At 39.3% G+C, this 25,788-nt stretch overlaps 1 protein-coding gene across 1 annotated transcript in view; it reads right to left on the reverse strand.

Annotated features, from left to right (window-relative positions):
* The window catches only part of ptpn9a (protein tyrosine phosphatase non-receptor type 9a), a 70,857-nt gene that overhangs the window by 31,022 nt on the left and 14,047 nt on the right, over positions 1 to 25,788 (reverse strand). Inside the window, exons 3-8 of the mRNA XM_048256485.1 lie at positions 25,536 to 25,625; positions 15,034 to 15,158; positions 14,804 to 14,909; positions 6,350 to 6,460; positions 4,418 to 4,734; positions 2,127 to 2,214 (exon numbers count right to left, since the gene is read on the reverse strand). Coding sequence (XP_048112442.1) covers positions 2,127 to 2,214; positions 4,418 to 4,734; positions 6,350 to 6,460; positions 14,804 to 14,909; positions 15,034 to 15,158; positions 25,536 to 25,625 — 837 coding nt within the window. The remainder of the gene's footprint in view (positions 1 to 2,126; positions 2,215 to 4,417; positions 4,735 to 6,349; positions 6,461 to 14,803; positions 14,910 to 15,033; positions 15,159 to 25,535; positions 25,626 to 25,788) is intronic.

Below are 25,788 nucleotides of genomic sequence, written 5' to 3' on the forward strand. Positions count from 1 at the left end.
TTGTTCGCTCGCTGGTCTCTTCCTATTTAAACTCAAATATCCTTGACAAGTTTCAATCTGGTTTTAGACCACTTCATAGCACAGTCTGCTTTACTTAAGGTCCATAATGATTTACTGCTCTCCGTTGACTCTGGCTCGTGCCCTCCTGGTCCTTCTAGATCTTAGTGCTGCTTTTGACACCAACGACCACAAGATCCTTTTAAAACGCCTGGAAGTTGAAGATGGTCTGCAAAGCACTATGTTAAACTGGTTCAGATCTTATCTAACTGATAGATCTTTTTCAGTGCATCTAGGTAATGCCTTATCATCATTCTATTTTAGGGCCTCTATTATTTTCTTTATACATACTTCCCCTGGGCTCCATTTTTAATCAATAGAATATTCAATGCCACTGCTACGCAGATGATACCCAATTTTATATACCTGTGGCCCCTGAAAATTCCTGCTCATTGAGCAACCTTTTTCTTTGTCTCAATGACATTAAGAATTGGATGGCTAACATTTTTTTACAGCTAAATGACAATATTACAGAAGTAATCATCTTTGGACCACCAAACACGGTCAACATTGTAAGCAAGGCTCTTGGCCCTCTATCTGTTAACCATCACAGTGTTGTTAAGAACCTAGGTGTTTTCCTAGACTCCTCTTTGACTTTTAATAAGCAAGTCAAAAGTGTTGTCAAGGGAAGCTTTTTCCAGCTAAGAATGATAGCAAAGTCTTTCCTCGCTTACAGTGATTTAGAAATTCTTATCAATGCATTTATTTTTTCAAGGCTTGATTACTGCAACTCATTGTATATAGGTCTAACTAAATACACCCTAAATAGACTCCAGCTCGTCCAAACTGCTGCAGCCAGATTGTTAACTGGATCTAAGAAACGTGACCACATATCACCAGTGTTGGCTACACTGCACTGGCTTCCTGTGGAACACAAAATTAATTTGAAAATTCTGCTTTTTGTCTACAAAGTTTTAAATGGCTTAGCACCCCAATATCTCTGATCTTTTAAATCTTTTTTGTTCCTTCTGCTTTCCTTTAATCTAAAGGTGACAGAGCTTTCTCTGTCTATGCTCCCCAGCTCTGGAATAGCCTTCCTGATGATGTCCAATCCTGCCCCACTATCAGTAGTTTTAAATCCAACCTAAAGACCCATCTCTTCTCCCTAGCTTTTAACACTCCCTGACCCCTTCACCTCTTCCCCAATAATTATTATTATTATTATTATTATTATTATTATTATTATTATTATTATATTAATAATAATAATAATGGGTCATCTGTTGTTATCTTTGAGTTTTTAAGTTTATCTTCCTTACTATTCATATTTTATTACTATTTTTATTATATATTATTATTTTATGTAAAGCACTTTGGTGCAATGCTGTTGACTTGCATTTATCCCATCCGTGAATTAGTGAACACAGTGAGGTGAAGCACACAATGCGCACACAGTGAGGTGAAGCACACCCTAACCCGGAGCAGTGAGCTGCCTTGCAACAGTGGCATTGGATGTGGATGTGGGCCTGGGAAAGCAGGGCTCAACCACTTCCCCTGCCCACATTTTTTCCTACTGGTCGGGGATTGAACCGGCAACCCTTCGGTTCCAAGCCCGAAGGCCTAACCAGTAGGCCATGGCTGCCCCTTCGCAAATGCAACCGACGAGGATGGGATTCGAACCCACGTGCGCAGAGCACAATGGATTAGCAGTCCATCGCCTTAACCACTCGGACCTCATCACTGGGAATTTCAATTACATATTAGATATCTACAGATAAGCCTACCCCAGTGTGCCCATTTCCAGAAAAAATATGGTTTAAAGAAAACAATCGAGGAATTCAAGTGGTGCGCATGAAACACTGGTTCTGGCTGCAATGTTCTAGGCATGTCTCTTCATGATTGAAAAGACATATCTAAAGAAAGGAATAAGATATATGGCTATGATGATAGTAATACAACATAGTAGACACTTTGGACAGAAATCTGAGATCATGTCTGTTTGAATTGATATGGAATGGTCCATAAATACATGGGCTATCACTACAGTGAAGAAATACAGAAATGCAATTATCAACAGCAACTCAACACAAATTCCAAGTTGAACAGAAATAAAGGCTTGATCTACATACCTCATTTCTTCGGGCTTTGAGGCAAACACGTGTTTGGTCTAAGCAAAGAACATCTGCATACCGATTCTTGTCCTGATTGTATGCGGCTCTGTTAAAAAACCCAGGCTTGGTTATATTTGCACTTCGTTATATTTCGAATTTGATGCCAGCAACACATTTGAAAGAAACTGGGACAGGGGTATGTTTACCACTGTGTTGAATCACCTCTTAATTTATAACAGTCAATACATGTTTTGGGAACTGAGAAGACCAATTGCTGGTGTTCTGAGAATGAAATGTAGTCCCATTCTTGCCTACTGTAAGATTTCAGCCGGCTTATTCTTTGTCATATTTTTAGTTTAATGATGCAGCAAATGTGACAGGCCTGGGATGCACACAGAATATTTTAGCTGCTACTATGGAGTCATGCTATTGCAATACATGCACAATGCAGTTTGGCATTATCTTAATGAAATATTTCCTGAAAAAGAAATCTGGATGGCAGCAAGTATTGCTCCAAAACCAGTACATTTTGTGTTTTATGTACTATGTACCAGTACATTTGGTGTTTTATGTACTTGTGTGTTTGATGTTTTCGTTTTCTTTTTTTTTTTTTAACTATTCTTGGACTATTGCCCTTTTATGCTTTTAGTAGCTATTCCTGTTTGCTTGTATTTATGTAAAGCACATTGAATGACCTCTTTGTATGAAATGCACTATATACTGTAAAGGTCACTTGATTTGACTAAAATTGCTGCACCATTTGCCCATGCAGTGTTTCACAGAGTGGCGCATACCTCGCCATCTTTACTTCTGAGAGACTGCCTCTCAGGGATATTCCTTTCATACCCATCCATGTTGCCAACTAACCTAGATGTCACTCCAGGTGTTTTTAGAATAAGAAAACTTTTCAAGCTTTTTATACTGCCATTCCAATTTTTTTGAAACGTGAGCTTATATTCTTCATACACTTCAGTAAAATGTAATTTTCAGCATATTATGTTGTCTATGTTATATATTTCAATTAATTATAATTTGTTTACATGATTGGCAAATTATCACAAATCAATCTGCAAAATCATTCTGTTTTTATTAACACTTTACAATGTCTTTGGAATTGGGGTTGTGTATTGTACTTATTTGGTAGACACTTGTAACAACGCATTATGTAAAAACACCGCATTAAGTAATAACTAAACAAAATGTAATACATTTTCACGTCATTATGTAATAACTGCCGCATTTTGTAATAATCTGCGGCATTATGTAATTAACTGCCTGAATGCAATATGTACAATGTTATTGTTACAAAATGCGGGTGTTGCAAAAAAAAAAATGGATGAAAATGTAATAGTATGGTGCATTATGTAATAACCAACCAAAATTGACGTCTTCATTGATAAGAACAGCATATCAATGTGTATTTTACAAATAATTCATTGTAATCGTATAGCTAGGAGTTGTGAAAGTGTTCAAAATCAGGCTATAGACTATTTCTTTACGCAAAGGCTGACTGGCTGTCATGAGCTCTGAATGAAGAAATAAAACAATAGTGCTATTGAATAAGAAATGTGTTTATTAGTCTTTCTGTAGGCCTACGCCTCTACAGAAAGCACAGTGAACAGTGAATCCCCGACATTAGTGGCATCATCTTTGGAAAACAGTCACTTCCGTTGCACGACGTTGGACCATAGCGTTGGACTGGAGCAAAGCAAGCTGAATTGTCACGTGACTGTTTTCCCAAGATGATGCCAGCCTGTATACGTGAACGAACGGTACTGTTTCTAAACTATCTAAACTATATATATTGAACACTTTCACAACTCCTCACCTATGATTACAATGAATTTTGATTAAAATACACATTGTTATGCTGTTCTTATCAATGCAGCTGTCAAATTTGGTTATTACATAATGCACCATATTATAAAAAAAAATTTCGCAACACCCGCATTTTGTATTAACAACCACAATATGTAATAACTTATTACATAATGCGGTGACATTTATTACATATTGCGTTCAAGCAGTTTATTACATAATGCGGCAGATTATTACAAAATGCGGCAGTTATTATATAATGAATTGAAAATGTATTACATTTTGTCAAGTTATTACATAATACAGTGTTATTACATAATGTGTTGTTACAACACTTCTATCCAGAGTGACTTCCTATGCTGTAATAAGTACCAAAGTAACTATGCAGCCAAGTAAATATTGTGGGGTTTTTTTTTCATCAGTATGTATGCATATCAAATCCATGGGCTTGTTCTTGTCAACACATCCACTGGCATAAGTAACATACTTACAGAGCACAGTGGAAAGTACCAGGTGGGGGCTCCTTGCGTATCTCCTCATACTCTGCATGGATGCCAGCTCGCTGCAACGACCCCACATGGGCCATCAGGTCTTGAAGTCTCAAGGCCTCTGGGCCAGCAGTGTGGATGGAGACACAATCCACTGGGATGCTGACCAGCTCATCCACAGGGTCAGACTTTCCATTCTGGGTTGCTAGTAACTGTTTGTTCAAGCCACAAGCATCCAGTGGCAGTATTCCTCCTAAATGTTCAGGGAGACAGTCCCGTGGAAGGTGCTGAGGAAGATCGGTCATTTTGACCATCTGCACCTGAAACAAAATTTAAAATTAAGCCTCAGTCATGCAAGTCAAACGATAACAGAGCTAAAATGTCTGCCATAAAAAGGGGGGAGAAAGTAGACATTAAGTAAGACTGAACGTGATGCATGTTTGTATTGTAAGATTCAGCCAGATCCGCACAGTGCTGCAAGAAGTCAAATGTGTCCACCGATTTGACGCTATCGGAACAGGAAGTAAGGCAATGCACTGACTTCAGCAACAGTGCTTATTATAACCTTTCTATCTGATTTGACATAAAATGACCCCCTTATGCTTTTAAGTAGGATTATTGTTGTTGTTGCTAGTTTGCAAGAGAGTAGAGCAATGGATCAACTCTGTCAGATAAACATCAGTTCCTGCTCCAGCATGAAGCTAATGTGGCATTAACATTAAAAGTATAGCTTTCAATGTAAATGGTAATGGTATACAAGATAACGACTGTTATTTCACCAACTGTACTCCAGGGATTAAAGAAAAAAATAAAAAAATAAATAAATAAATAAATAAATAAGGCGCTGTGTGTTTGTGTTTGTGTTATTATTGTGTAATGTAGCGTGTGCAGGCACTTGCAGCGCCAGAAGGTAGACTAGTCTTTTATTTGTAAAATTGATTTGAAATGTACTTACAGATTAAAGTTGTTAATGTTCATGTACATTACATGTAACTGCTTTAGTCTTAAAACGTGAAAAACGTGCCAGCCCAGTTTAGGAGCAATTAATCAACTGTTTAGTTATTTACAACTGTTTAGTTATTTTGCTATACAGTTGCCTTTGCCATACTGATAAAGTCTACCTATTTGCTTTACCTTTCGCTGATCTAAATGGTTCAATATGCACATATTCTTCATCGAATTAACTTGTTATGACATGTCTATATTTATGTCTAATATCGCTAGCGTTTTTTGGAGGTCTTCTAATGTCCACAACATATATTAGAAGAAAATGCCTATGCCTTTACTTTGCTAATCCCAACGTCTTTGTCTAACAGAATTTGAAAGCTTAAACTAGCCCACCTGTGACATCCCTAGGCACCTCTCTCCTCGCCTCACATCACTATTCCAGCTGACATTTCAGACTCATCTATCTGCGCTCACACAAGAAAGGCTACTTTTATTCTCCAAGGCAATGGCGTGAATGACATGAGAACCGTGAAGACAAGTTTCAAAATAAAAGCCATAGTTTATTTATTTTCTATTAGGCCAACCACATGCGCCTGAAGAGACGCATATTTTTGGGATCTACAATGATATGGCCTCTACAGTACCCAATTGACGGATTTCCGTCATAGCATGTACTTCATCTAGTGTCCATATGTGAAGATATAATAAGTGCCTCCAGATGATGCCACATGCCCCAATATTCCCAGGTAAGTAAAAGCTGTTGAAGTACAGGCTAAAACTTCACATATATCAATAACAGACTTCTAAATAGCAGCAATCATTAAAAATATTTGTCTTTGCATGCAATCATGGTCAGGTTTTCTGGTCCCCAAGAGCAGTCATAGTCATAGAAAGGTCCAAGCAGGTTTTGGATCCCTAATTTCTCTTATATTTTATAATGTGTTGCTTCATAAAAACAGGACATCTGTTCCTTTTGAGTGCACTTACCCGTTCTCTTAGCTTTTCCTTCAACAGCAGACTCAATAGGTTGTAAGGAACACGGAACCAAACTGGTGCCCCAACAATGAACACTTTCTTCAGTCTTGCCGGAAACGCCCCCTAAACAAGAAAAAAACATCTCAAACAGAGGAACAAACTTGCAACTTATCAATTAGGCAGAATATTACCATTTATTAATATTTACCATTTATTACCATAATTGGCTATAGCTGATTTTAGTGTTCACAAGGCTGTTCAAAACAAACCATGTCTGCAGACATATGTGGCTACTCTGAACAATTTTAACGGTCCCCATCTGCCAAATTTGCAATTTTATGCCAACAAATTTCAATATACCCTTTCAGGTCAAATTGCTTATTCTGTAGGTAGGGGATTTCTCACAGTGACCAATAAACAACCAAGTCTATTTCACAACACTTCACAACATGACACAGCATACTAAGACAATGCACAGTTGGCTAGCAGCGGTCGCACACGTGCCACATGTTGTTACCAGGATCGATCACAGCCCTCCTTCACGGTACTACATGCTCTGCCAGTAGCCTGAATGCTCAAGCAGGGAGCAGACTCTCTGTATTCTGCACGACCCATAACCATAGACCTCTGAAGTTTGCCTACAAAAAAGCTGCCATCTTTGAGATCCGGTATCTTGCGATTTTTCCTATGGGAAAATAACAAGGGGGTTTTGAATGATCATACCTGTTGTTACTCTCGCGGGGACTAAGAAGTCTGAAATGCAGACGTTTTGCTCAACACACTTTTGTCCTCTGCCTTCGAGTGGCTCCTGAGATCTTTGGTACGTTAAGACAGCAAACTTAGATTTTTGCTATCTCGGAGCTAACTAGTTAGCATCAATTAGTACCCGGATCTCCTTATATAGGCAAAGATGGCAGCTTTGGTTCTTTTTTGTAGGCGAACTTCAAGGTCTATTGAATGCAAGCATGAGGAGTGGGACTCGGCCCTCAGCAGCCAATCAGCTTTAATTTGAGTCGAGCGCTTGGACCCTGCCCCTCTCAGGCAGCCCCTGGCACAAATAGAAACAAAGTTCTTTCAGATTTTTCAATTATCCATTTTCTATCCAACGTTACACAAATACAGAATCAGGACAACTCCAAAATCCTGAATATGCATTTATTTGACGAGCAAAAAAAATTTTTAATCCAAATTTTCCAATTTTTAATAGAAAATTGAACTGATAAGTGTTACATGGACCTGTTTACCTACTTCCTTGGTGGGAGGTTGTGGTCACCAAATGGAAGCCGCGAAACCTGCAGCTGCCATGTTTTCTCTTTCCCTCATCATATGCCCAAATTTTTAAGGGTTAGGGTTAGGCCAAGGGAACTTTATCAGGATCCATGAAATAACTGGCCTTTAAAAATTAAAATATGCCTGCCTCTATGGGAATTTAACATAGGGGGTTCCTTACTTTCCACTGTATTTTAAGAAATAACATTTATTTATTTACAATACACGATTCATTCACAAAGAAAATTGGTGTCCTTAAAGGTTGGATTTTCCTCATTTTTTTATTAAGATCAATTTCCAAAAGATGATTTTCATTCCTCTTTTTAGTCAACTTTATCATGGGTGTCTTAACTTATGCAATATATGACTTCATTCAGGATACTGCAACACAATAACGTCACACACGCTATTAGTCCATGCTGTGTTTCACTAAACTCGACAACTAGTTTGTTGCCACTGTAGCAGTGAGGCTATTTACCCTCGCTGGAGAAGGCTAGGCACTCTGTTGATGTGTGTTAGCGAATCAGGGTGGGTATATGATTTTGAAGGTAACGGTAGGTCTTCCGCTGCACTGATTTGTCATTTTAAAATCGGGCCATCGACCAGTTCATAGTACATTTAAACCGATCCAGGGATTTGCCTTTCAATGCACTCGCATCGTTAAAGTTCAAATCGGCTACCAGTACGTATTGGTGACGCTTTACACCCTAGCTGCTACTATTTTGACCCTTTAATGCACCCTTTTTATCCTCAAACTGCCACAGACACTTCCTAGTAGGCTTCTACTTGGTCCTCCTCAGTTTCAGTTTCAAGTTTTGTTGTCGCATATACTTTGCAATATAGCAAAATTTTTGTACCACAGTTGCATAATAAACACAGGGGGGCAGTAGGGGGGACCTTAAATAAAGGGAGTTGAAGAAGGACTGTACAGTACCACACAGCCAAATGTGTGCATGTATATCCATACATGCACACATTTACATTATATATAAATTTTTTGCAAGCCTCAAAAGTTTTACTTGTGCTCAGAACCAAACAGCATCAGAGTACCGATCCAGTGTATGATTGAAGTGTTACCTAAATTTTTTTGAGCAGTATATATACACACAATATACATACATATACACACACCACATACACCATACTTGCATGCAAAGCATAAATAAAACCTCATGACATGGGACATTTAGGATTCTGACAGCTTGTGGAAAAAAACTGTCTCTGAATTGGAAGCAGAGAGAAGCGGGAGTGAGCTGGATGGCTGGCATCCTTGATGATAGACTCAGCCCTCCTCTGACAGCGTGTGGAGTAGATCATTTGAAGCTGAGGAAGGTCAGCCCCAATGATTTTGGATGTAATCCTGACAGTCCTTGACAACACTGAGATAGTGAGCAGACAGGTTCCCCAGCCACACTGTGATGCATCCAGTCAGGACGCTCTCAATAGTGCAGCGATAGAAGTTCACCAGGGTTTTTGTTCTCTCACCCCAAAGCTCTTTAGCCTCCTGAGAAAGAACAGTCTCTGCTGTGCCTTCTTGAGGATACATCAACTTTAGTTGATGACTATCTCGTTAGTTTTGCTGATGGTCAGGGAGAGGTTGTTGTTGTGGCACCATACAGTCAGGTCTCTCAGCTCCTTTCTGTAGGAGGCCTCATTGTTGTTGCTAATGAGGCCAATCACTGTAGTATCAACTGCAAATTTGATGATGCTGTTGTTTTCTTGCCTTGCCAGTCATGAGTGAACAGACTGTATAGCAGAGGACTGAGGCAACAGCCTTCAAGGACGCCGGTGTTGACGATCAGCGTGGATGATTTCTTGTTGTCTATTTTAACTAACTGGGGCCTGTTGGTCAAGAAGTCCAGCACCCAACTGCATATGGGGCTGCTCAGACTCAGGTCTCTGAGCTTTAACACCAGTTTTGATGGTACAACAGTGTTAAAGGCAGAGCTGTAGTCAATGAACAGCATCCTGACATAGGTGTTATTTTTGTCCAGGTGAGCTAGAGTAGTATGCAAGGCGATGGAGATGGCATCATCCACAGACCTGTTGTGCTTGTATGCAAACTGGAGTTGATCCAGGAAAGCAGGGAGGTGTGTGTTGATGTAAGCTGCAACCAGTCTCTCCAGGCACGTCCTCACCACGGATGCTAGGGCGATGGGCCGGTAGTCATTAAGGCAAGAAACCGAACTTTTCTTTGACACTGGTATTATTGTTGTTGTTTTTTTTAAACACAAAGGCACTGTGCACCAGGACAGGGACAAGTTAAAGATGTCAGTGTATACTTGTGACAGCTGCGGTCCGCTCCCTCAGGCTCAGGTGAACAGCGTTGTTAACCTCCTTCTGGTTTGGAAATATTCGGATGGTCTGGGAAGGCACACACAAGTCCATGCAGAACCTGATATAATCGGTCACCAAGTTGGCGTACTGCAGACCAGCATTGCACTTCTCACTACCGGTTGCTCACATTTTAGCTGCTCAACTTATGTGTTTAGTAGGCTATGCTTAGAAACTAAATCAGCCGTGAAAGATTTCAACTTAAGTCACCACCAACACCATGCACGAAGAAAACTAAAAGTAGGCTACATCGGCGCTGCTAGAGCCGCTGTCGTAGCTGACCTCAAGCAGGGTTCCAACGGGTAATGGAATTTCAAGAATACCATAAGCATTTTAATAAAGCTTATTCCAGACATGGAACGTCAGGGAATTATATATTTGGGGGGCAAAGCCATGGAATATCAGGGAGCTTTGTTGTAGGAGTTTAAAATTGACTTGACAAAATACATTAATACAAACTGTATATTTACACGCAGCATTGGTGTTTATTGAGTTATTAGCTTTTTCCATACTTACTACTTCTTGCTTGAGTGGTTGTAGTTAGCCCTACCTGTTTTTTCAATGCCCATTTTTTTAATTCCTGATTGGTCATGGAAATTCAGGATTTTTGTCAGGGAAGTCATGGAATTTCACATTTACTTAGAGTGGGAACCCTGGTAAACATACACTAACAACAGAGCCTTTTTACAAGAGTCACTATTGGAAAAAATGTTTATTGTGAATGTGTAATATTTTTTAGTTTATTTCAAGTTCATTGGTGAATAGAAGCAATATTAAAAAAAATTAGGGATGTAACGGTACGAAAATTTAACCACGGTTATAGTGACCAAAATTATCATGGTTTTTGGTATTATCGCGGTATTTTATATATTGAAGTGTGTTCAATATGTTCAGAAAGCACTGATAGGCCTAGACAAGCTGAAATAGTTTCAAAAAGTGTCATGTTTAGCTGGTTATGTGCTTATAGCTTACCTTAACCTACCCTAACTTTTTCTGAGTTTGATATTTCTGTTATTTGGATCCAATGAGTGAGACCAAATTAAGTGTTTGAAATAAAACTTAAGGCTACTTTATTCTCCTGATAACGTGAGAGGAATGGATTTAATGTGGGTGAGAACATACAAAGACAGAGTGGCTACATGATATAGTGCATGTTTTGCTGTGAAAATGTTCCGCCTTTTAAAATCAGGTGTAGCCTAATCCGAATCTCAGTTAAATCCATCAATTAGACAACAGAATCAGTAGGGTGCCAGTTTTGTTTCATTGTACCAGGCCTACTGTATGTCAAAAGCAGGCTTGGATGAAGCTGGGAAGGATTAAATACACAGTTTCCACACTGTGGTAATTAACCGGGATAATTATGATATTTGAAATGAAAACGGTAATTGTTATCGTCAACATTTTTATCGTGGTTTACCATTATACCGGTAATCGTTACATCCCTATTAAAAATGCATTTGAGTATAGAAAATATTTAATTAATGCATGTTGGTTTAATAAACCGTACAGACATAGGCTACTGTATATATATTTACTGATTCCTGATATCCCAGTGGTGGACGTGTGCGGTCACATCTGGCCTTCTGACAGCGACAAGAAAATTGTGTGGCCCTCTCGATCATCAAAGTTGCCCATCCCTGTTATAGGTCATTGCATATCAGTTCACGCCTTGATACCATGGTCTCTGAGTTTTTCCATTTTTTGTCTAAACATTCCCTCATGTCTTATGGCTATCATATGAAATTTCCAACCTGATATCTTATTTGATTCCTGATAAGTGCCTCTTCATTTAGGCTAGACATTTTATATTCCTCTCCTCTTAACAAAAGCACATTTTCCCTGACTGAGGTAGTAGCATGTGTAGATTTGTAATATCACATTGAAATGACTGTCTTTCCCACCACTGATGTCTTATTGATTGTATAAGTAAGTATAAGTATATATACTCTTTTGATCCCGTGAGGGAAATTTGGTCTCTGCATTTATCCCAATCCTTGAATTAGTGAAACACAAACAGCACACAGTGAACACACAGTGAGGTGAAGCACACACTAACCCGGAGCAGTGAGCTGCCTGCTACAGCGGCGCTCGAGGAGCAGTGAGGGTTTAGGTGCCTTGCTCAAGGGCACTTCAGCCGTGGATGTGGGCATGGGAGAGCAGTACACATTTTTCCTACTGGTCGGTGATCGAACCGGCAACCCTTCGGTTACAAGCCCGAAGCCCTAACCAGTAGGCCACGGCTGCCCACATTGACCGCTAGTCTGTCTTGGAGATCGAATGGAGGGAAGAAGTATTTAGTAGGCAATGTTGTAGCTGGCTACATGGAGATGTAACAGTATGAAAAAGTAACATCACGATTATAGTGACCAAAATTACCATGGTTATCAGTATTATCACAGTACTGTACTGCACTGCTGAAAATGCTTCTAAGCCCATCAGTGATGGACAGAACTTATAATTGGTCTGTCCTCCATGCACAGTAGCAAAAAAACTGAGTCATCCAACCTCGTAGACAAATTTGGTGCCTGCTGCTACCTGCCAATGATGATTGATGGAGAAACCGAAGCATCGAATAAGGAATGTGAGATAGTTTATGTCCGTATCCTTTAAAACGGAAAGCCCACCAAGCAGCTGATTGGACAACAGGAACTGCAGCATAGCCATGCTTTAGGTGAACATTTTAATCAGCTGATCTAAACCGTAGAGAGCGAAAGACCGATGGCTCTACATGTGATTATAAAGATATAGGGCCCTATTTTCGCGACGCAAAACCCAGCGCAAAGCGTATTATTATCCCAACGCAAAGCGTATTCCTATCGCACACTCGAGTTTTTCGCCATGCCCTTCTCTTTTATTACACAATGCGCTCAGGGGTGTGGCAATTTGCGACCTAAGGTGTGGTCTTGGCGCATTATCTAAAGCATTACGCCACTGACCAAGAAAAACCTGGTCTATAGCGAAATCTAAGGGGGGAAAGACACACAAATTGTACAAAGTCTGGTCCTCCATCAGTCAGTGATCTATTAATGTACTGTATGTGCTACATCACCTCTGCATTCCTATTGACAGTGCAAACTGAAAAAAGCTTCTATAGTGGGTAGCTCCTATAACTGTATTCATAGCGGTGTGGTCTGACAACGTCTTAACATCTAATGCCATTTTAGATATTTAAACTACCCCCAGTTTAAGGTGAATTCAAAACAGATGTGTGTCTGAGTTTAACGTAGTGGTGAAACAAGATAAATCTACATTTACTGTGAAAACTAAAACCTAGATTAAAATAATTATTTAAAAGTGGGCCTGAATATTTTGGTGCAACTGGATTAATAGATAAACCTTGACTTAATCCAGAATAAAGATGAGCTCCATGAACTTGTTTCATGAAAATAATACTTAATTTGCCAACAGACATATTGTATTAATCTTTAATATGGTCAGACTATCAGAATAAGAATAATAAAATGAAAAGCCTTTGGAGGCTGTATCAAAAACTATGTCTGTAATTTAGTAAATTAGATACTGTACAGTGTAATTTGTGAGGTCTTAAAGTTGTTACTTTTTTATTGTAAAATTGCCTCTGAGGAGGTTGGCGTAGCTGCACAAAATACCTGAAACAGAATAATCCTGGCAATAAACTTGGGCGAATTGCTAGCTAGGTAAAATAACAAAGTATAACACCAGACTTGGAAGTTCTCATAAGCAAGCAAGCTATTGACCAGGTGAGTTTTGGTAGCTATGGCAGGCAGATGACAACTCTCACAAGGATCTTATCCAGGCTGCCTAATACCAGCGAGCTAAATCGTTTAGATACAGCCAACAGCCATTAGCCTTACAAACAGCTACAACAGCAAGCTACTGCAAGGAAATCAAACACACCAAACTAGCTAATGTTACTTACAAGTGAAGTGAAGTGAAGAAGAGCTCAGCAACTTCTTTCAGTCTTAATATCACAGAGCATCTGCCAAGTGAACACCACTACCTGGATTAATCGGTTATTTAGCTTTTTTTCTCTTCTCTCTGGGAATTATTGTAATTTTTGCTTCTGCCATGTTAGCAAAGGAGAAAGGCTAGGGAGGTTAGCTTGTATATTGCGTTAATAGATGAAAAAGCTTTTTGTAAGCTTTTATTGGAAGTTTTGCTTGTAAGCAGAAAACTATGTAGTGAAAGACCTTCTGAACAGTCTGAAACACAAGTGTGTCTGTCTATTGCCCTACAAAACGCTGCTGTTTAAATGGCACAAAAGTGCATGGTGATAGATCATATAGTTGGCTATAGAGTTACAGGCATCAGGGACTACAAAACATTAGATAACAACAGGAGGAAACTGTTGCAAAGTGGTCTGATGTAAGCTGAAGTGAGTTTGTTTTCAAATTCTGTATGGGAGAAATGTGGCATTGGTTTTGTGAGAACCAATGGCATTCACCCCACTTCTTGGTGAATATCTAAGAAGCAGAGAGCTCATCCATTTAAGCAAATGAATAAGTGCTTAATAGAAAAGAAATCTCAAACGACACCCGTGGATTCAAACCGTCTGTGCATGTTTGGCACGCCCAGACCCCTTCAACATTGTTCGGTTTGCAACTTTGCACTTAATAATTTTCTTTCAACCATCAGCTGCGACTGCTAAGAAAAGATACAAATTCTGCCACCAGCAAGCCATTGAGCTGGGATAGATTCCAATCAATGTGAATAAAGAAAATGAGACTACCAGGCAGTAGACAAATTGCAACAGAAGCTCTAATTTCTAAAATAATAAAAAAAATCCACTCACAGTTCATTGATTTCTTAACATTTTGCAAAAAAAGCTATCAATTATTTACCATTTATTATTTAATTATCAAGACTGTAACTGATTCAACTAACCTTTAACATGTTGAGTATCTTTTTACTAAGGTCCAACTCAAAATTGGTATAATTTGAGCCAGCCATGTCATAGATAAAGACCAGTCCATTCCTTTGAGTCTCAAAGCTGTAATACATAGAAGAGAAAATAATTTTGTCATAATGCTGAATAATGTGGTGCCACATGGTTTGCAATTACCATAAGTGCTGCAAAAGAAACTCTTGTAACCAGTCACACAAAAATATTTTACCTTTCAACTGCTCGGTCCAACAGATAGAAGAGTGCCTGAAGCACAACATGATTGCCAGTTTTGCTCGGGTGATGCAACTTTGCGGTGAAAAGGGCAATGGAAGCCCCAGAAGGATCCCGCACACTCTGTAAGAAGAAATTAAGATGCAGTCAGTTTAAGTGTTTCAGCACAAAAGCTGTAAAAAAAATAATAAAATATGAAGCATGTAGCCCAACCAAAGTATCCACTGTTGATAAGGGATGCAATTATTTTGATTGTCGACTAATCTGTCAGTTATTTTTTCGATTAGTTGATTTGTCAATGACTATTTCGGTCACGCCCACTCTTTCTGCTTCCTGTGGGCATGGCTCCTGTTCTGGGCTCCACTGCTAAACTGGAGAGGCAAACTAGAATTACACAGTTCCTAGGATTTTCTTTCTGCTTGCAATCGCATACAGTAGGAACTCTGACTTATTGGCCCAATTATTATATGAACAATGGACAGCATTGCTATTTAGTTACTAGCTACTGAAGTTTATTGAAGCTTATGGTATCAGAAAGCATAATTAACATGTTCTTGTTCTCTATCCAGTCAGTCTCTGCAGTCTTCTCATGCAGTTTTTATGTAAGCAAATTTAAACAGAAGGTGGATTATTTTTAAACATTTTTTTTAAGTATATATTTTTGGGCTTTTTATGCCTTTAATGATAGGACAGTGGAGAGTGACAGGAAGCGAATGGGAGAGAGAGCAGGGGTGGGATCCGGAAAGGACTACAGGGCGGGAATCGAACCCTGGTCGCCAGCGTACGGTGCAGGTGCCCCAGCCAGTTGCGCCACAGCTGGGGCCATACATTTTTTTTTTTTACATTTTTTAAAAATGGTGCTTCTGCTGCCTTGCCATGCACATCAGTCATGGTTCCTATGCACAGGGAAAAGACCCTACCCCAAAGTAGGAGCTCAAATAGTTATAGTAACTGCGGGCAAAGGAACTCTGCATAAAGTTCCTACAGTGCGAAAGGGCCTTACTGTAAGTCATCCTGTTGATCAGTCTCTGCTTCAACATAAGTTCCCACAGTAGATTTGAATAATGACTGCTATTGTCCAATCCTATATTAGCAATGTTCTCTATGCGAGGAAGATCTGTCAAACTTTGGACAAACAGTAGTCTTTTGGATAGCGGTTTCCTTACCCGTCCTGATCAGTGTTTCCCATACATTGCGTCCGTTCGAAAGGGAAAGTTGCTGCCTTGTTGCCTCACTAAGAGCTTTCTCATAAGATAAGACTTTGTAAGATATCTTAGAAGGCAGGAAAAGATAGTTAGATCGGTTTCGAACAGCAATTGTTGCCTTGCTCCCCTGTTAGATATTCAACGTTTCAAACAGTCATTTACTTACTTGTGGCGGCCCGCCACAATATCAACATTGACCGTCACACAATGACTGTTTACATGCACTTTAGTATCTCGGTTATTAGGCTATTAGAAATGGTTGTGGACATGAGAAGGTGGCCTAACACCAAAGCCCCATCTATTATACTGTATGTCAGTATATGTCAGTCCACTATCTGTATGCAATACGCAGATTGAACCGAGCAACCAAGATCATCAGGGACACCTCACATCCGAGCCATGATCCCTTCCAACTTCTGTCCTCTGGAAGATGCTATAGATCTCTGAAGACTGGAACGACGCACCTCAACAACTTCTACCGTTCAGCAATTAGACTCCAGGGGTCGTATTCACAAAGCCTTTTATCTTACCACTAGGAGTACTCCTAAATCGCACTAAAAGATTTTAGCTAGGAGTTTTCTCTTAAAAGTTATTCACAAAGCCTTTCAGACCTATTCTTAGTAAGGAAAAATTACAACTCCTAAACGGTAATTATAACTGACGAGAAGCCCTGTGGACATAAAATATTGGGGAAAAATTGAGATATGTGAAACCCTATTTGAGTGAAATGGTAATCAGAAATAATTTGTTATTAAAAAAAAAGACTAAAATGCTTTGACTAAAACTTGATTAAGGTAACTTGAGTTCTCTTTTGACTAAAACTAGACTAAAATGATGAGACTTTTAGTCGACTAAAACTTGACAAACAATATATTTTCATGACTAATTATTACACGGCTCTTCACAAGGCAAGTAGAACGCTCCATTGACTTGAATGGGATTTCCCAAAGTTCTAGCGGTCATTATTTCTGAGGAAAGGACCTCTGAAAAAAATAATTACCGCTGTCAATGGCAACGGAGTTTGTGCTTCCAATTCAGGTATTTCATATCACTACGGAAGGACTGGAACTTAATTCAAAAATGAAAGCAGACGGTTGATCAGCTGTGTTCTAAAGAATATTTGATTCAAGTTCAGCGTGTGTTGTTGCGAACTATTCGTTTCTCAGCAAATGCCACGATGAACGGTAACAAATAGGCTAGGCTATGTAGGCTGAAGAATATCGTGGGGAGTTTATTATTTTGTTTTGGCAAGTAGCCGTGTAATAAGCGGGATAATGTATATAACGGCGGTCATTATTGGGAAAATAAGTCCCTTCAGGGCGGAACTGTCGGGACTTATTTTCCCAATAATGACCGGCGTTCTATACATTATCCCTTACATATGACAAAGACTACAGTAAAAGGTACATTTCACCACAAGACAAAGGGCTCTATCTTGGCAATCTAATCCAATCAAAACTCAACGCAAAGTGTATTCCTATCGTACACTTTTTTAGCATGCGCGTCTCTTTCATTGAACAATGCGCTCAGGGGTGTGGCAATTAACCTAAGGTCTGGTCTTGGAGCATTATCTAAAAATTGCTATCTTACACTATCTAAAAAGCATTACCCCACTAACCAAAAAAAAAAAAAAGGTCTATAACGAAAGGTGCATATGAAGCACAGCTGAAGACGCACTGTCACGAGATGTAAGCAGCAACTCCTCTGCAGGATAAATGTCCTTAGGTTTTTTATTCAGTCATTTGAATATTATTGGGGTAAGTGTTATCTTTTCGATGCTAACCCACTGTTAGTCAATAGTGAAAGTAATTACCGTATTTTCCAGACTATAAGTCGCACTTTTTTTCATAGTTTGGCTGGTCCTGCGACTTATAGTCAGGTGCGACTTATATATGAAAAAATATATAATTGAACATGTTTTTAAATGTTAATTTATATTAACTGGCATGAACCCTATGTGAAACATTACGTCTACAGCCGCGAGAGAGCGCTCTCAAATGTCCTGTGCACTTTCAGTCAGAGATTAATGCTTGTACTATGCCTGAAACACACGTGCATACCTAAATCGTCAAATTATGGCCAGGATTCTATTTATAGCCGGGCCTCAGATTTGGACAAATAAAAGCCAGTATAATTTTGTTTCAATTTAACTCATAAAAGAGCTCTTCGCAATATTTTATATTGTTGGTTGGTATTGTTGCCAATGAAAAGTTATTGTCCTACACCATGAGTCTCCAACACGTTGCTCTCATTGCTCTCAAGCTACCAGTCGCATGCCGCCCCCTTCTGAGCTAGAGGCTGAAGCAGTAAATTTGATAAAAAAGTAAATCATGCATAATTTAAAAAAATAACTACATTTAGGCTATTTTAGACCTCTTTGGCTATACGGAATAAGGTTTCCCTTGCAGCACAGCATACGTATGAATGAATGAAAGCGCGGATACCTTATCTCGCAATAAGTGGATGGCAATCAAAATCCCGACACTACATGAAACTTAATAGTAAGCCATTAAATACCCCACAGATTTCAGTGGTCATCAGTCCACTTTTTTATTTAGCAATATAATCAAACAGTCCAAAAGTAAATTAAATCTCAAATTGAACATCTGCTTTTGATAGCCTACCCATGCCGCTCTAAACAAAAAGTAGGCCTATGTCTCACAATAAAACGCAAGAAATAAAGGACTATATAGCTGACTCGAATACAAGACATGGCCAAATAAAGGTAATGTGCTTTGCGCAGAGGATTTACGAGTCTCCTAAACATTCCTCACCCGTCAGACATGCATGAAAACATTTGAAAACAAAACTCACTGCCATGTAATATTTGATCGCCGTTTTGCTACTAATTATCTTTCACGTAATGAATACGCACAGAAAGTGAAAGTAGGCCTACTGTGCGCTCCGTGTCTGTAGCTGTCTGTTCACGTCCGCAATCAAACGTCAAATGGAGAAGTCATCCATGTTCTCTCACGTTATAGGCGGTCATGCTTCTGTGTTTGCAAAATTCCTGACGGTTCCTGATCGCTAAACGTTTGTTTTCCTTTCCTGTCGATAGCGATTGATGTTGAAGCACCTACACTGTAGGCTATAATTTGACTTCAGCGGTGACAAATCCAATTGTTCAAAGTTCAATTGAAGTCAGAGTTGGTCCGTCAATAGTCCCGCATTCAGGCTCCATCATTATATTAATGTCAGACAGCGCTGTAAAATGTGTGGGAATTTCTCGCATTATGATGGCTAGATTTGCGGGATGAGATTATGATCAATACTAAATAATAATTTATTCGCAATACCCGCAATCCCGCGCTGGAATTTAGACCCTGGTTTTAAATGCGCATCTTTTTTTCTCTCTCGCTCTCTCGGAGGAGGCCAGCCAAGCAATTGTTCTGCTGTCAGCCTGTGCCAATATATTGTCCAAAGTGATTGATTGCATTGCATTCTCCACATTTTTAGCTACATTTTCATGTACCACATCAGCATTTTTGTTCAGTGATTTTTTGTAAATTGCTTTACAATTAGCGTCAGGCCCTTGTCAGCAGCCTTCGGCTTGCCTCTTGCCACTATACACTCATTCGTCTTCAGTAACATTCCCTGTAGAATTCTCAATATTTTTGGCCTCAATGTGTCCAGTTACATAGTCTGTCTGTTCTTGGTCCTGGATTTTGTGAAATATATTTCTAAAAATCACGTGCTTGCAGCAGCTTCGGTCTGCACTTCCTTTTAAAACCGCACCTTTTTCTCTCTCCAGCATTTAATCTGCTGCTGGCTTGTCTCTCCACATCGTCCAAAATGCTTGACTGCATTGCATTCTCCACATTTTTAGCTAAATTTTCATGTACCACATCAGCATTTTTGTTCAGTGAATATTTTGTAAATTGCTTTACAATTACCGTCGGGCCTATAGGCCTATCGCCTGCTTGCTTCGGTCACCTCCTTTTAAAACCTTAAAAAACCTTAAAATCTTTTTCTCTCTCGTGAGCATTTAATCTGCTGCCAGCTTGTGACTCCACATCGCCCAAAATGCTTGATTGCATTGTATTCTCCACATTTTAGATACATTTTGGTCTACCACATGGCATTTTCTTTCAGTGGATCTTTTGCTTTGCAATTACCTTCCTGCCCTCCTCTTGGCTGCCTTCACTTCTTCGTCTTCATTAACATGAATCTTTTTGGCCTCAATAATCCATTTACATAGTCTCTGTTTTTGGTTTTGGATTTTGTGAAATACATTTCTAAATAAATGCGACTTATAGTCCGGTGCGACTTATATATGTTTTTTTCCTGCTCATGACGCATTTTTTGACTGATGCGACTTATACTCAGGAGCGACTTATAGTCCGGAAAATACGGTAACTGTGTATAACTGTTTTGTTGTTGACTATGACACCAGGGTGAAGTTAGTTTCACTTTGCCAATGAGTTCAAATAATAGACGAGGGTGCAAGCAGATTCATTCAAATGCGCCTCTGACTATTAAAATACCGATGCGCTGTTTGAAGTCGCACTGCTTGCTGTTTAAGGGAATGACAGATGTCATTTTCATTGGTTTAAAGGATGTTACACCCAAAACACACCCATGACTGATTAAAAAACACAAGAACCACCTTGTTGCGCCAGGCGTCCGATGTTTGATAACATTTGATAACAAAACCACCTCCAATGTGGACTGGACAAACACCTAAGCTATTCGCCAGTGACCATGCGTTTTAGATCGCCGAGACAGAGCCCTAAGACTAAGACTAAATTAAAAATAGGTGACAAAATTAACACTACCGAGGGCTAACCTATTAAAAGTTCTGGCTTTGTATATGATGGTTAATGGAAGTAAGGGAGGACAAACCACCCTTTGGGCAGGTGTAGAAAAATCAAACGTAAAAATGAGGGATTCTACCATGACACGAATACATATTTGGGTCAATGGCGTGACACACACATTTCTACTTCCGCAAGCTGTAAAACAGGGGTCTCAAACACCCGGCCCGCAACGCATGTCAAAATAATAATGTAATCCGGCCCTTGAGGCTATTTTTAATTGCGACAAACAACGATACTGATTAAAATAGACGACAGATTCAAGTACGGTGACAATTTGTCTCATCTCATTTGTACTCTGCTCCACTATTTGCTAGACATCCAGAGCTTGATTCAAACCCAAAATCGCTGCGCGAAGTTTTAAGGAAATACTTGTATTACACGCGAGAAACACAAAGACCGACATGCATTTGTAATGATGCGGAAGCGAGGCAGGCCATAGTTTTGCACAAATTGAAGCAGAAATAGGCCTACACCTAATGTTGAAAAAAAAAACAACAAAAAAAAACACGTGTCATGAAGTCTTAGGTCGGCTATGTTATTCACCTATTCTGATTCTGAAGGAGAATATCCTTTTGGAGATTATCACTGTCAATAGACGAACGATCATAGTCACGGTGCGTCTGTGAATGGAGGTGCGTCTTTGCGTGTATACGACGGTGTCCACTAAGCATACCATGCTTATTTCGACCCTCTGCCCAACATAGCTTGGAGGTTGCAGTGGTAATCGTGATGAGTGTTCGTAATGGACGTGGTAGGCTACAGAAAGCAGGGCTAGTAGAAATAGGGCTCTAAAGAACTACAAAGTCACCCGCAATATGATGCGAACTTCTGGGTACTCAAATTACCCGCGATAGGAACTGATTTGACCAGGATACTTTATTGTAGGCCTTGTGGTTTAGTAATAGTTTACTATTGTTGGTAATACATCTTAGGTGTTTTCATGTTAATTTGTTATGTGGGTAATATGACAAAAAAGAAAGTAAACCTGCTCAAATATGTTCATCCAGTATTTACTGAAAGGTGCATAATTTGAGGTGCTTGCCTTCCAGTGGCAAATTAGATGGGTAAATTTACCCCCTTCATAAACTTTTGTTTATACTCAAAGATTTTTACATTTACAGTAGGACTTTATCTCTGACCACTTTCAAGCCATGGCCTTTTGAAATTTTGATGTAAAAATCCAATGGTGTTGCTTTCTTAACCCTGACGCCTAGTTTGTCAGGTTTAAAAAAATTTATGAGAGGAAAATATTTTTATTTGGTGTGAAAGACACACATATGCCTACCTGTTTTTATGTTTGTTGTTTGTTTTTATAATTTGTATTAATATTTATTTTATTTATAAGCTAAGGTTGCTAGCACAGGTGACATTGCATTTTAGGAAATAGCCATTCTTTTTATTAAATTATTCTTTAACACTGACGTGGCCCTCCAATCAGATGACATTGGCAGAAGTGGCCCCCAGCTTATTTGAGTTTGAGACCCCTGCTGTAAAACTTACAATTGTATAGAAAAATTGGTCAGAGATATAAATCTCAAATCATTTTCATTGACCAATGTACAGAATTGTTTGAAAGATTTTACCCAGTTACATACCCAGTTAAGCCAGTAAACCTGCTTTTAGAAATTGTTGGTGAAATTTCTTTGTTTCTCTCCAACTCCACTATCCAAAATGTTTCAAAATACTGAGGTTTTTTCAGCATTGGGGAAATACATTTTGTGACTTTTATGTTTAATATTATGGTGGTGTGTTGTGACATTTTCTCATGATGTAATGCAAAAAATGTTTGGCAAACACTATAGGATAGCCTACTGTAGTTCCACATTAGCTTTTGTGCAATTAGAGCAGTGGCAAAACTTAGAACAGTTGCACTACAGCTAAATCGGAGAACCCTACAAACCGTCCGAAGAAAGTTCGCTGATGTCAGATTAAACCATAAAGATAAATGATTTGGACACATCATTGTGGACCCATGTCAATGCCAGTGGTGTGCATGCGAGTCATGAACATAAAGTTAGTAGGCAACCATTAGCCTAAATATTTGAAAGTAGTCTGCACAAACCGATGTTTGAGTGCACTTGGTGTTCACTTTCAATAAGACCCGTCCTAAATTGCACATCTTTACAAACTGCTGCCTGCTGCCTTCCAGTAATGAATCTTGGTGGTAAATAAATAGCCTAACCCAGGGGTGGGCAAACTGCAGCCCGCGGGATGTCAAAACATCATGTTAAATAGAGATAAGCCTAACTTAGTTGTCTCCTTTGCAGCAGATCTAACGTGAACATTATGCAATCCATTTAATTGGGAATGCGCCTGCGCTCACGAGAGGGAAAGAGATCGGCAGGTTCCAGCTGGCTTGTCATTGTTGAGAATTGAGGTCTCCTTCTTATTAGAAACTTTTAAAAGGAAATCATGAAGGCAACGGTAGTTCCCACTACTGACCATTTAAAAACTGTGAGAGGGCCCAGCCATAGGTACAGGACTAGCCATTGCGGAGCGGGCAGAAGATCATTGAGAAATAAACGCGAATTATTCTTAAAGCGTGTTAAACAGCATCATTAGCAGTAATTTTTAAGCAATTCATACTTTAAAACAAATACTTTTAAATGATACACATAAAAAAAAATTTATAGCCTGTCTCGTTTGGGGGGGGGGCAGGGGGATTGGTTGTTTGTTGTGCGGCCCGCCGGCCAATTTTCAAAACCCAATGTGGCCCTTCAGCCAAAAAGTTTGCCCACCCCTGGCCTAACCTGTTCACTTTGCAGCTGATAAGGATGATGGCAGGGTCCTATTGACTTAACTTTTTGGCTTGTCTGCCAATGGTGGGTAAACAGAAAAATTTACCGGCCCAAAATCTTTTTTCTACCGGCCACAAAACTGTCACTATTGAAAAAAGGCATAGAACTGATCTACATGCATGTTGCGGCCATGTCTTCATGTTCTGACTTTAAATTAGTCCCTTGTTTCTATGATTTAGTGCAGTAGATTCTTCCTCCACACGTTGCGACATGCCTGCTGACTGTCAACTTGTAGGCCCAATTGCATATGTGAATTTTATGCTTATTTCATTATTAATAGAAGATTAAACATGTTTTACTTTAGGTCATTGAAGTCACTGTATTAATACTAACTAATTAGCTAATTAAAACTAATTAGCGATATGAGATTAATAGGTGTCGAGAAGAGAACTTGAGTGAAGACTGGATTTGGCAGTTTTGAAGTTAGAATGGTTTCCTGACTGTGTTGTGGTGACAATGTAGCACCTAGGATATGTAGCACCAACTCAGGCTATGATAAGTTGTATAGATACTAGCCTAGATGCCAGCCAAACTTAGCCCCGCCCACAACATTTGAGGGTCTGAACTTGTTCGTTGTGGAGCAAAGTGTTTCATTCATCCCCGGTTCTCTCTTACAAAAATGCTGTTGCTAGAAGGTCGACATTTAGATTGCCATCACGTCTGTTGTAGAGGATATTGACAGTGCAATAACTTCAACCCCTGTATAGGTTGAAACACGCCCAATAATCACATCCCAATGGAGCAGTATTAGACTCATATTCAGACTAGAGTTTGAGTATGATGGTGTCAGGCTAATAGATACCTGGATGCATGCAACATCTGTGCATGCGTCATTGTTAAAATAAATTGGTAACACAACTGGAGGACTTTTTGGATCAAAGGAACATGCTCAACCAAGACTCCATATCTAGAATTGCTTCGTTTAGCCTATGGGAAACGAACACAAATCATACTGTTCGAAGCAACTAACGGGATATCCCCAAAATATCAGATGTAATTGCTCACACTTTAAATCGATTAGTTTAGAACCTCGTTTCTCCAATTGTACTTCTTCCTCCTATAAAACACCTGCTAGTCAAAACACAGATGTGTTCAAAACATCTAGCCTGACTGTAACAATTCCTCTACTTTGGTGGCATTAAAAATCAAACAACATTGAGCTCTCTTGAAAAAAATGCATTCGCCAAACAGCATTGCATTAATATGATGACTAACGTCACCATTAACTAGTATGCTCGCTTAATCTGACCAATTCATCAGCAATTTCCCACAAAAAAAATGTGTGCATCAAGTGAAGCTATAGCGATGGTAGACAGTGAGAGTCACTCAAATAATTGCACATTTTAGTTCACCAACTTATGTGACAAAATGTGTAGGCTATAAATGCTCTGTTGCTTTTTTCCCCCACCGTGAAATGCTGGGAAATTGTAAATTTAAACGCTGAAATGTTCTGGTGGTGGTGGTGGGTGGGGGGGGGTTTATTTCGGTCAAAAAATGTTTTCGTCATTGAAGGCCTAACCACTGAACGCACCACCACTGGTAAGGGGCACCTACTGAATTAAAAATGACAAGTACATTCACACAAAATGTGTTAAAACTGATTTGGTTTTGATTTTTTTTTTTCCTGTTTTGAAATTCTAAAATGTCACTACTCATTTACATATGTACACAACAACTCACCAAAACTGTGAACTTCCCACTGAGTAGTTCTGAACGCAAAGGTTCCTCTTGTGGTTGAAGTCTCACAATGCCCTCCTTTAGACGTGTTTCCTGGTCAAACAAACAAAGAGTAGGTTTGATATTTTAAAGCAATGGTTCGGAGTAATTTCACCCTAGGGTCCTTTGCACCATGACCTCGAGCCAAACACCTCCTCAGAAGCTTTTTTCCCTTGGTCAAACATTGGTCGAGTTAGCGCTATCAGGATAATAGCTT

This window comes from Alosa alosa, chromosome 11 (assembly GCF_017589495.1).
Source record: "Alosa alosa isolate M-15738 ecotype Scorff River chromosome 11, AALO_Geno_1.1, whole genome shotgun sequence".
Taxonomy (NCBI): Eukaryota; Metazoa; Chordata; class Actinopteri; order Clupeiformes; family Clupeidae; genus Alosa; species Alosa alosa.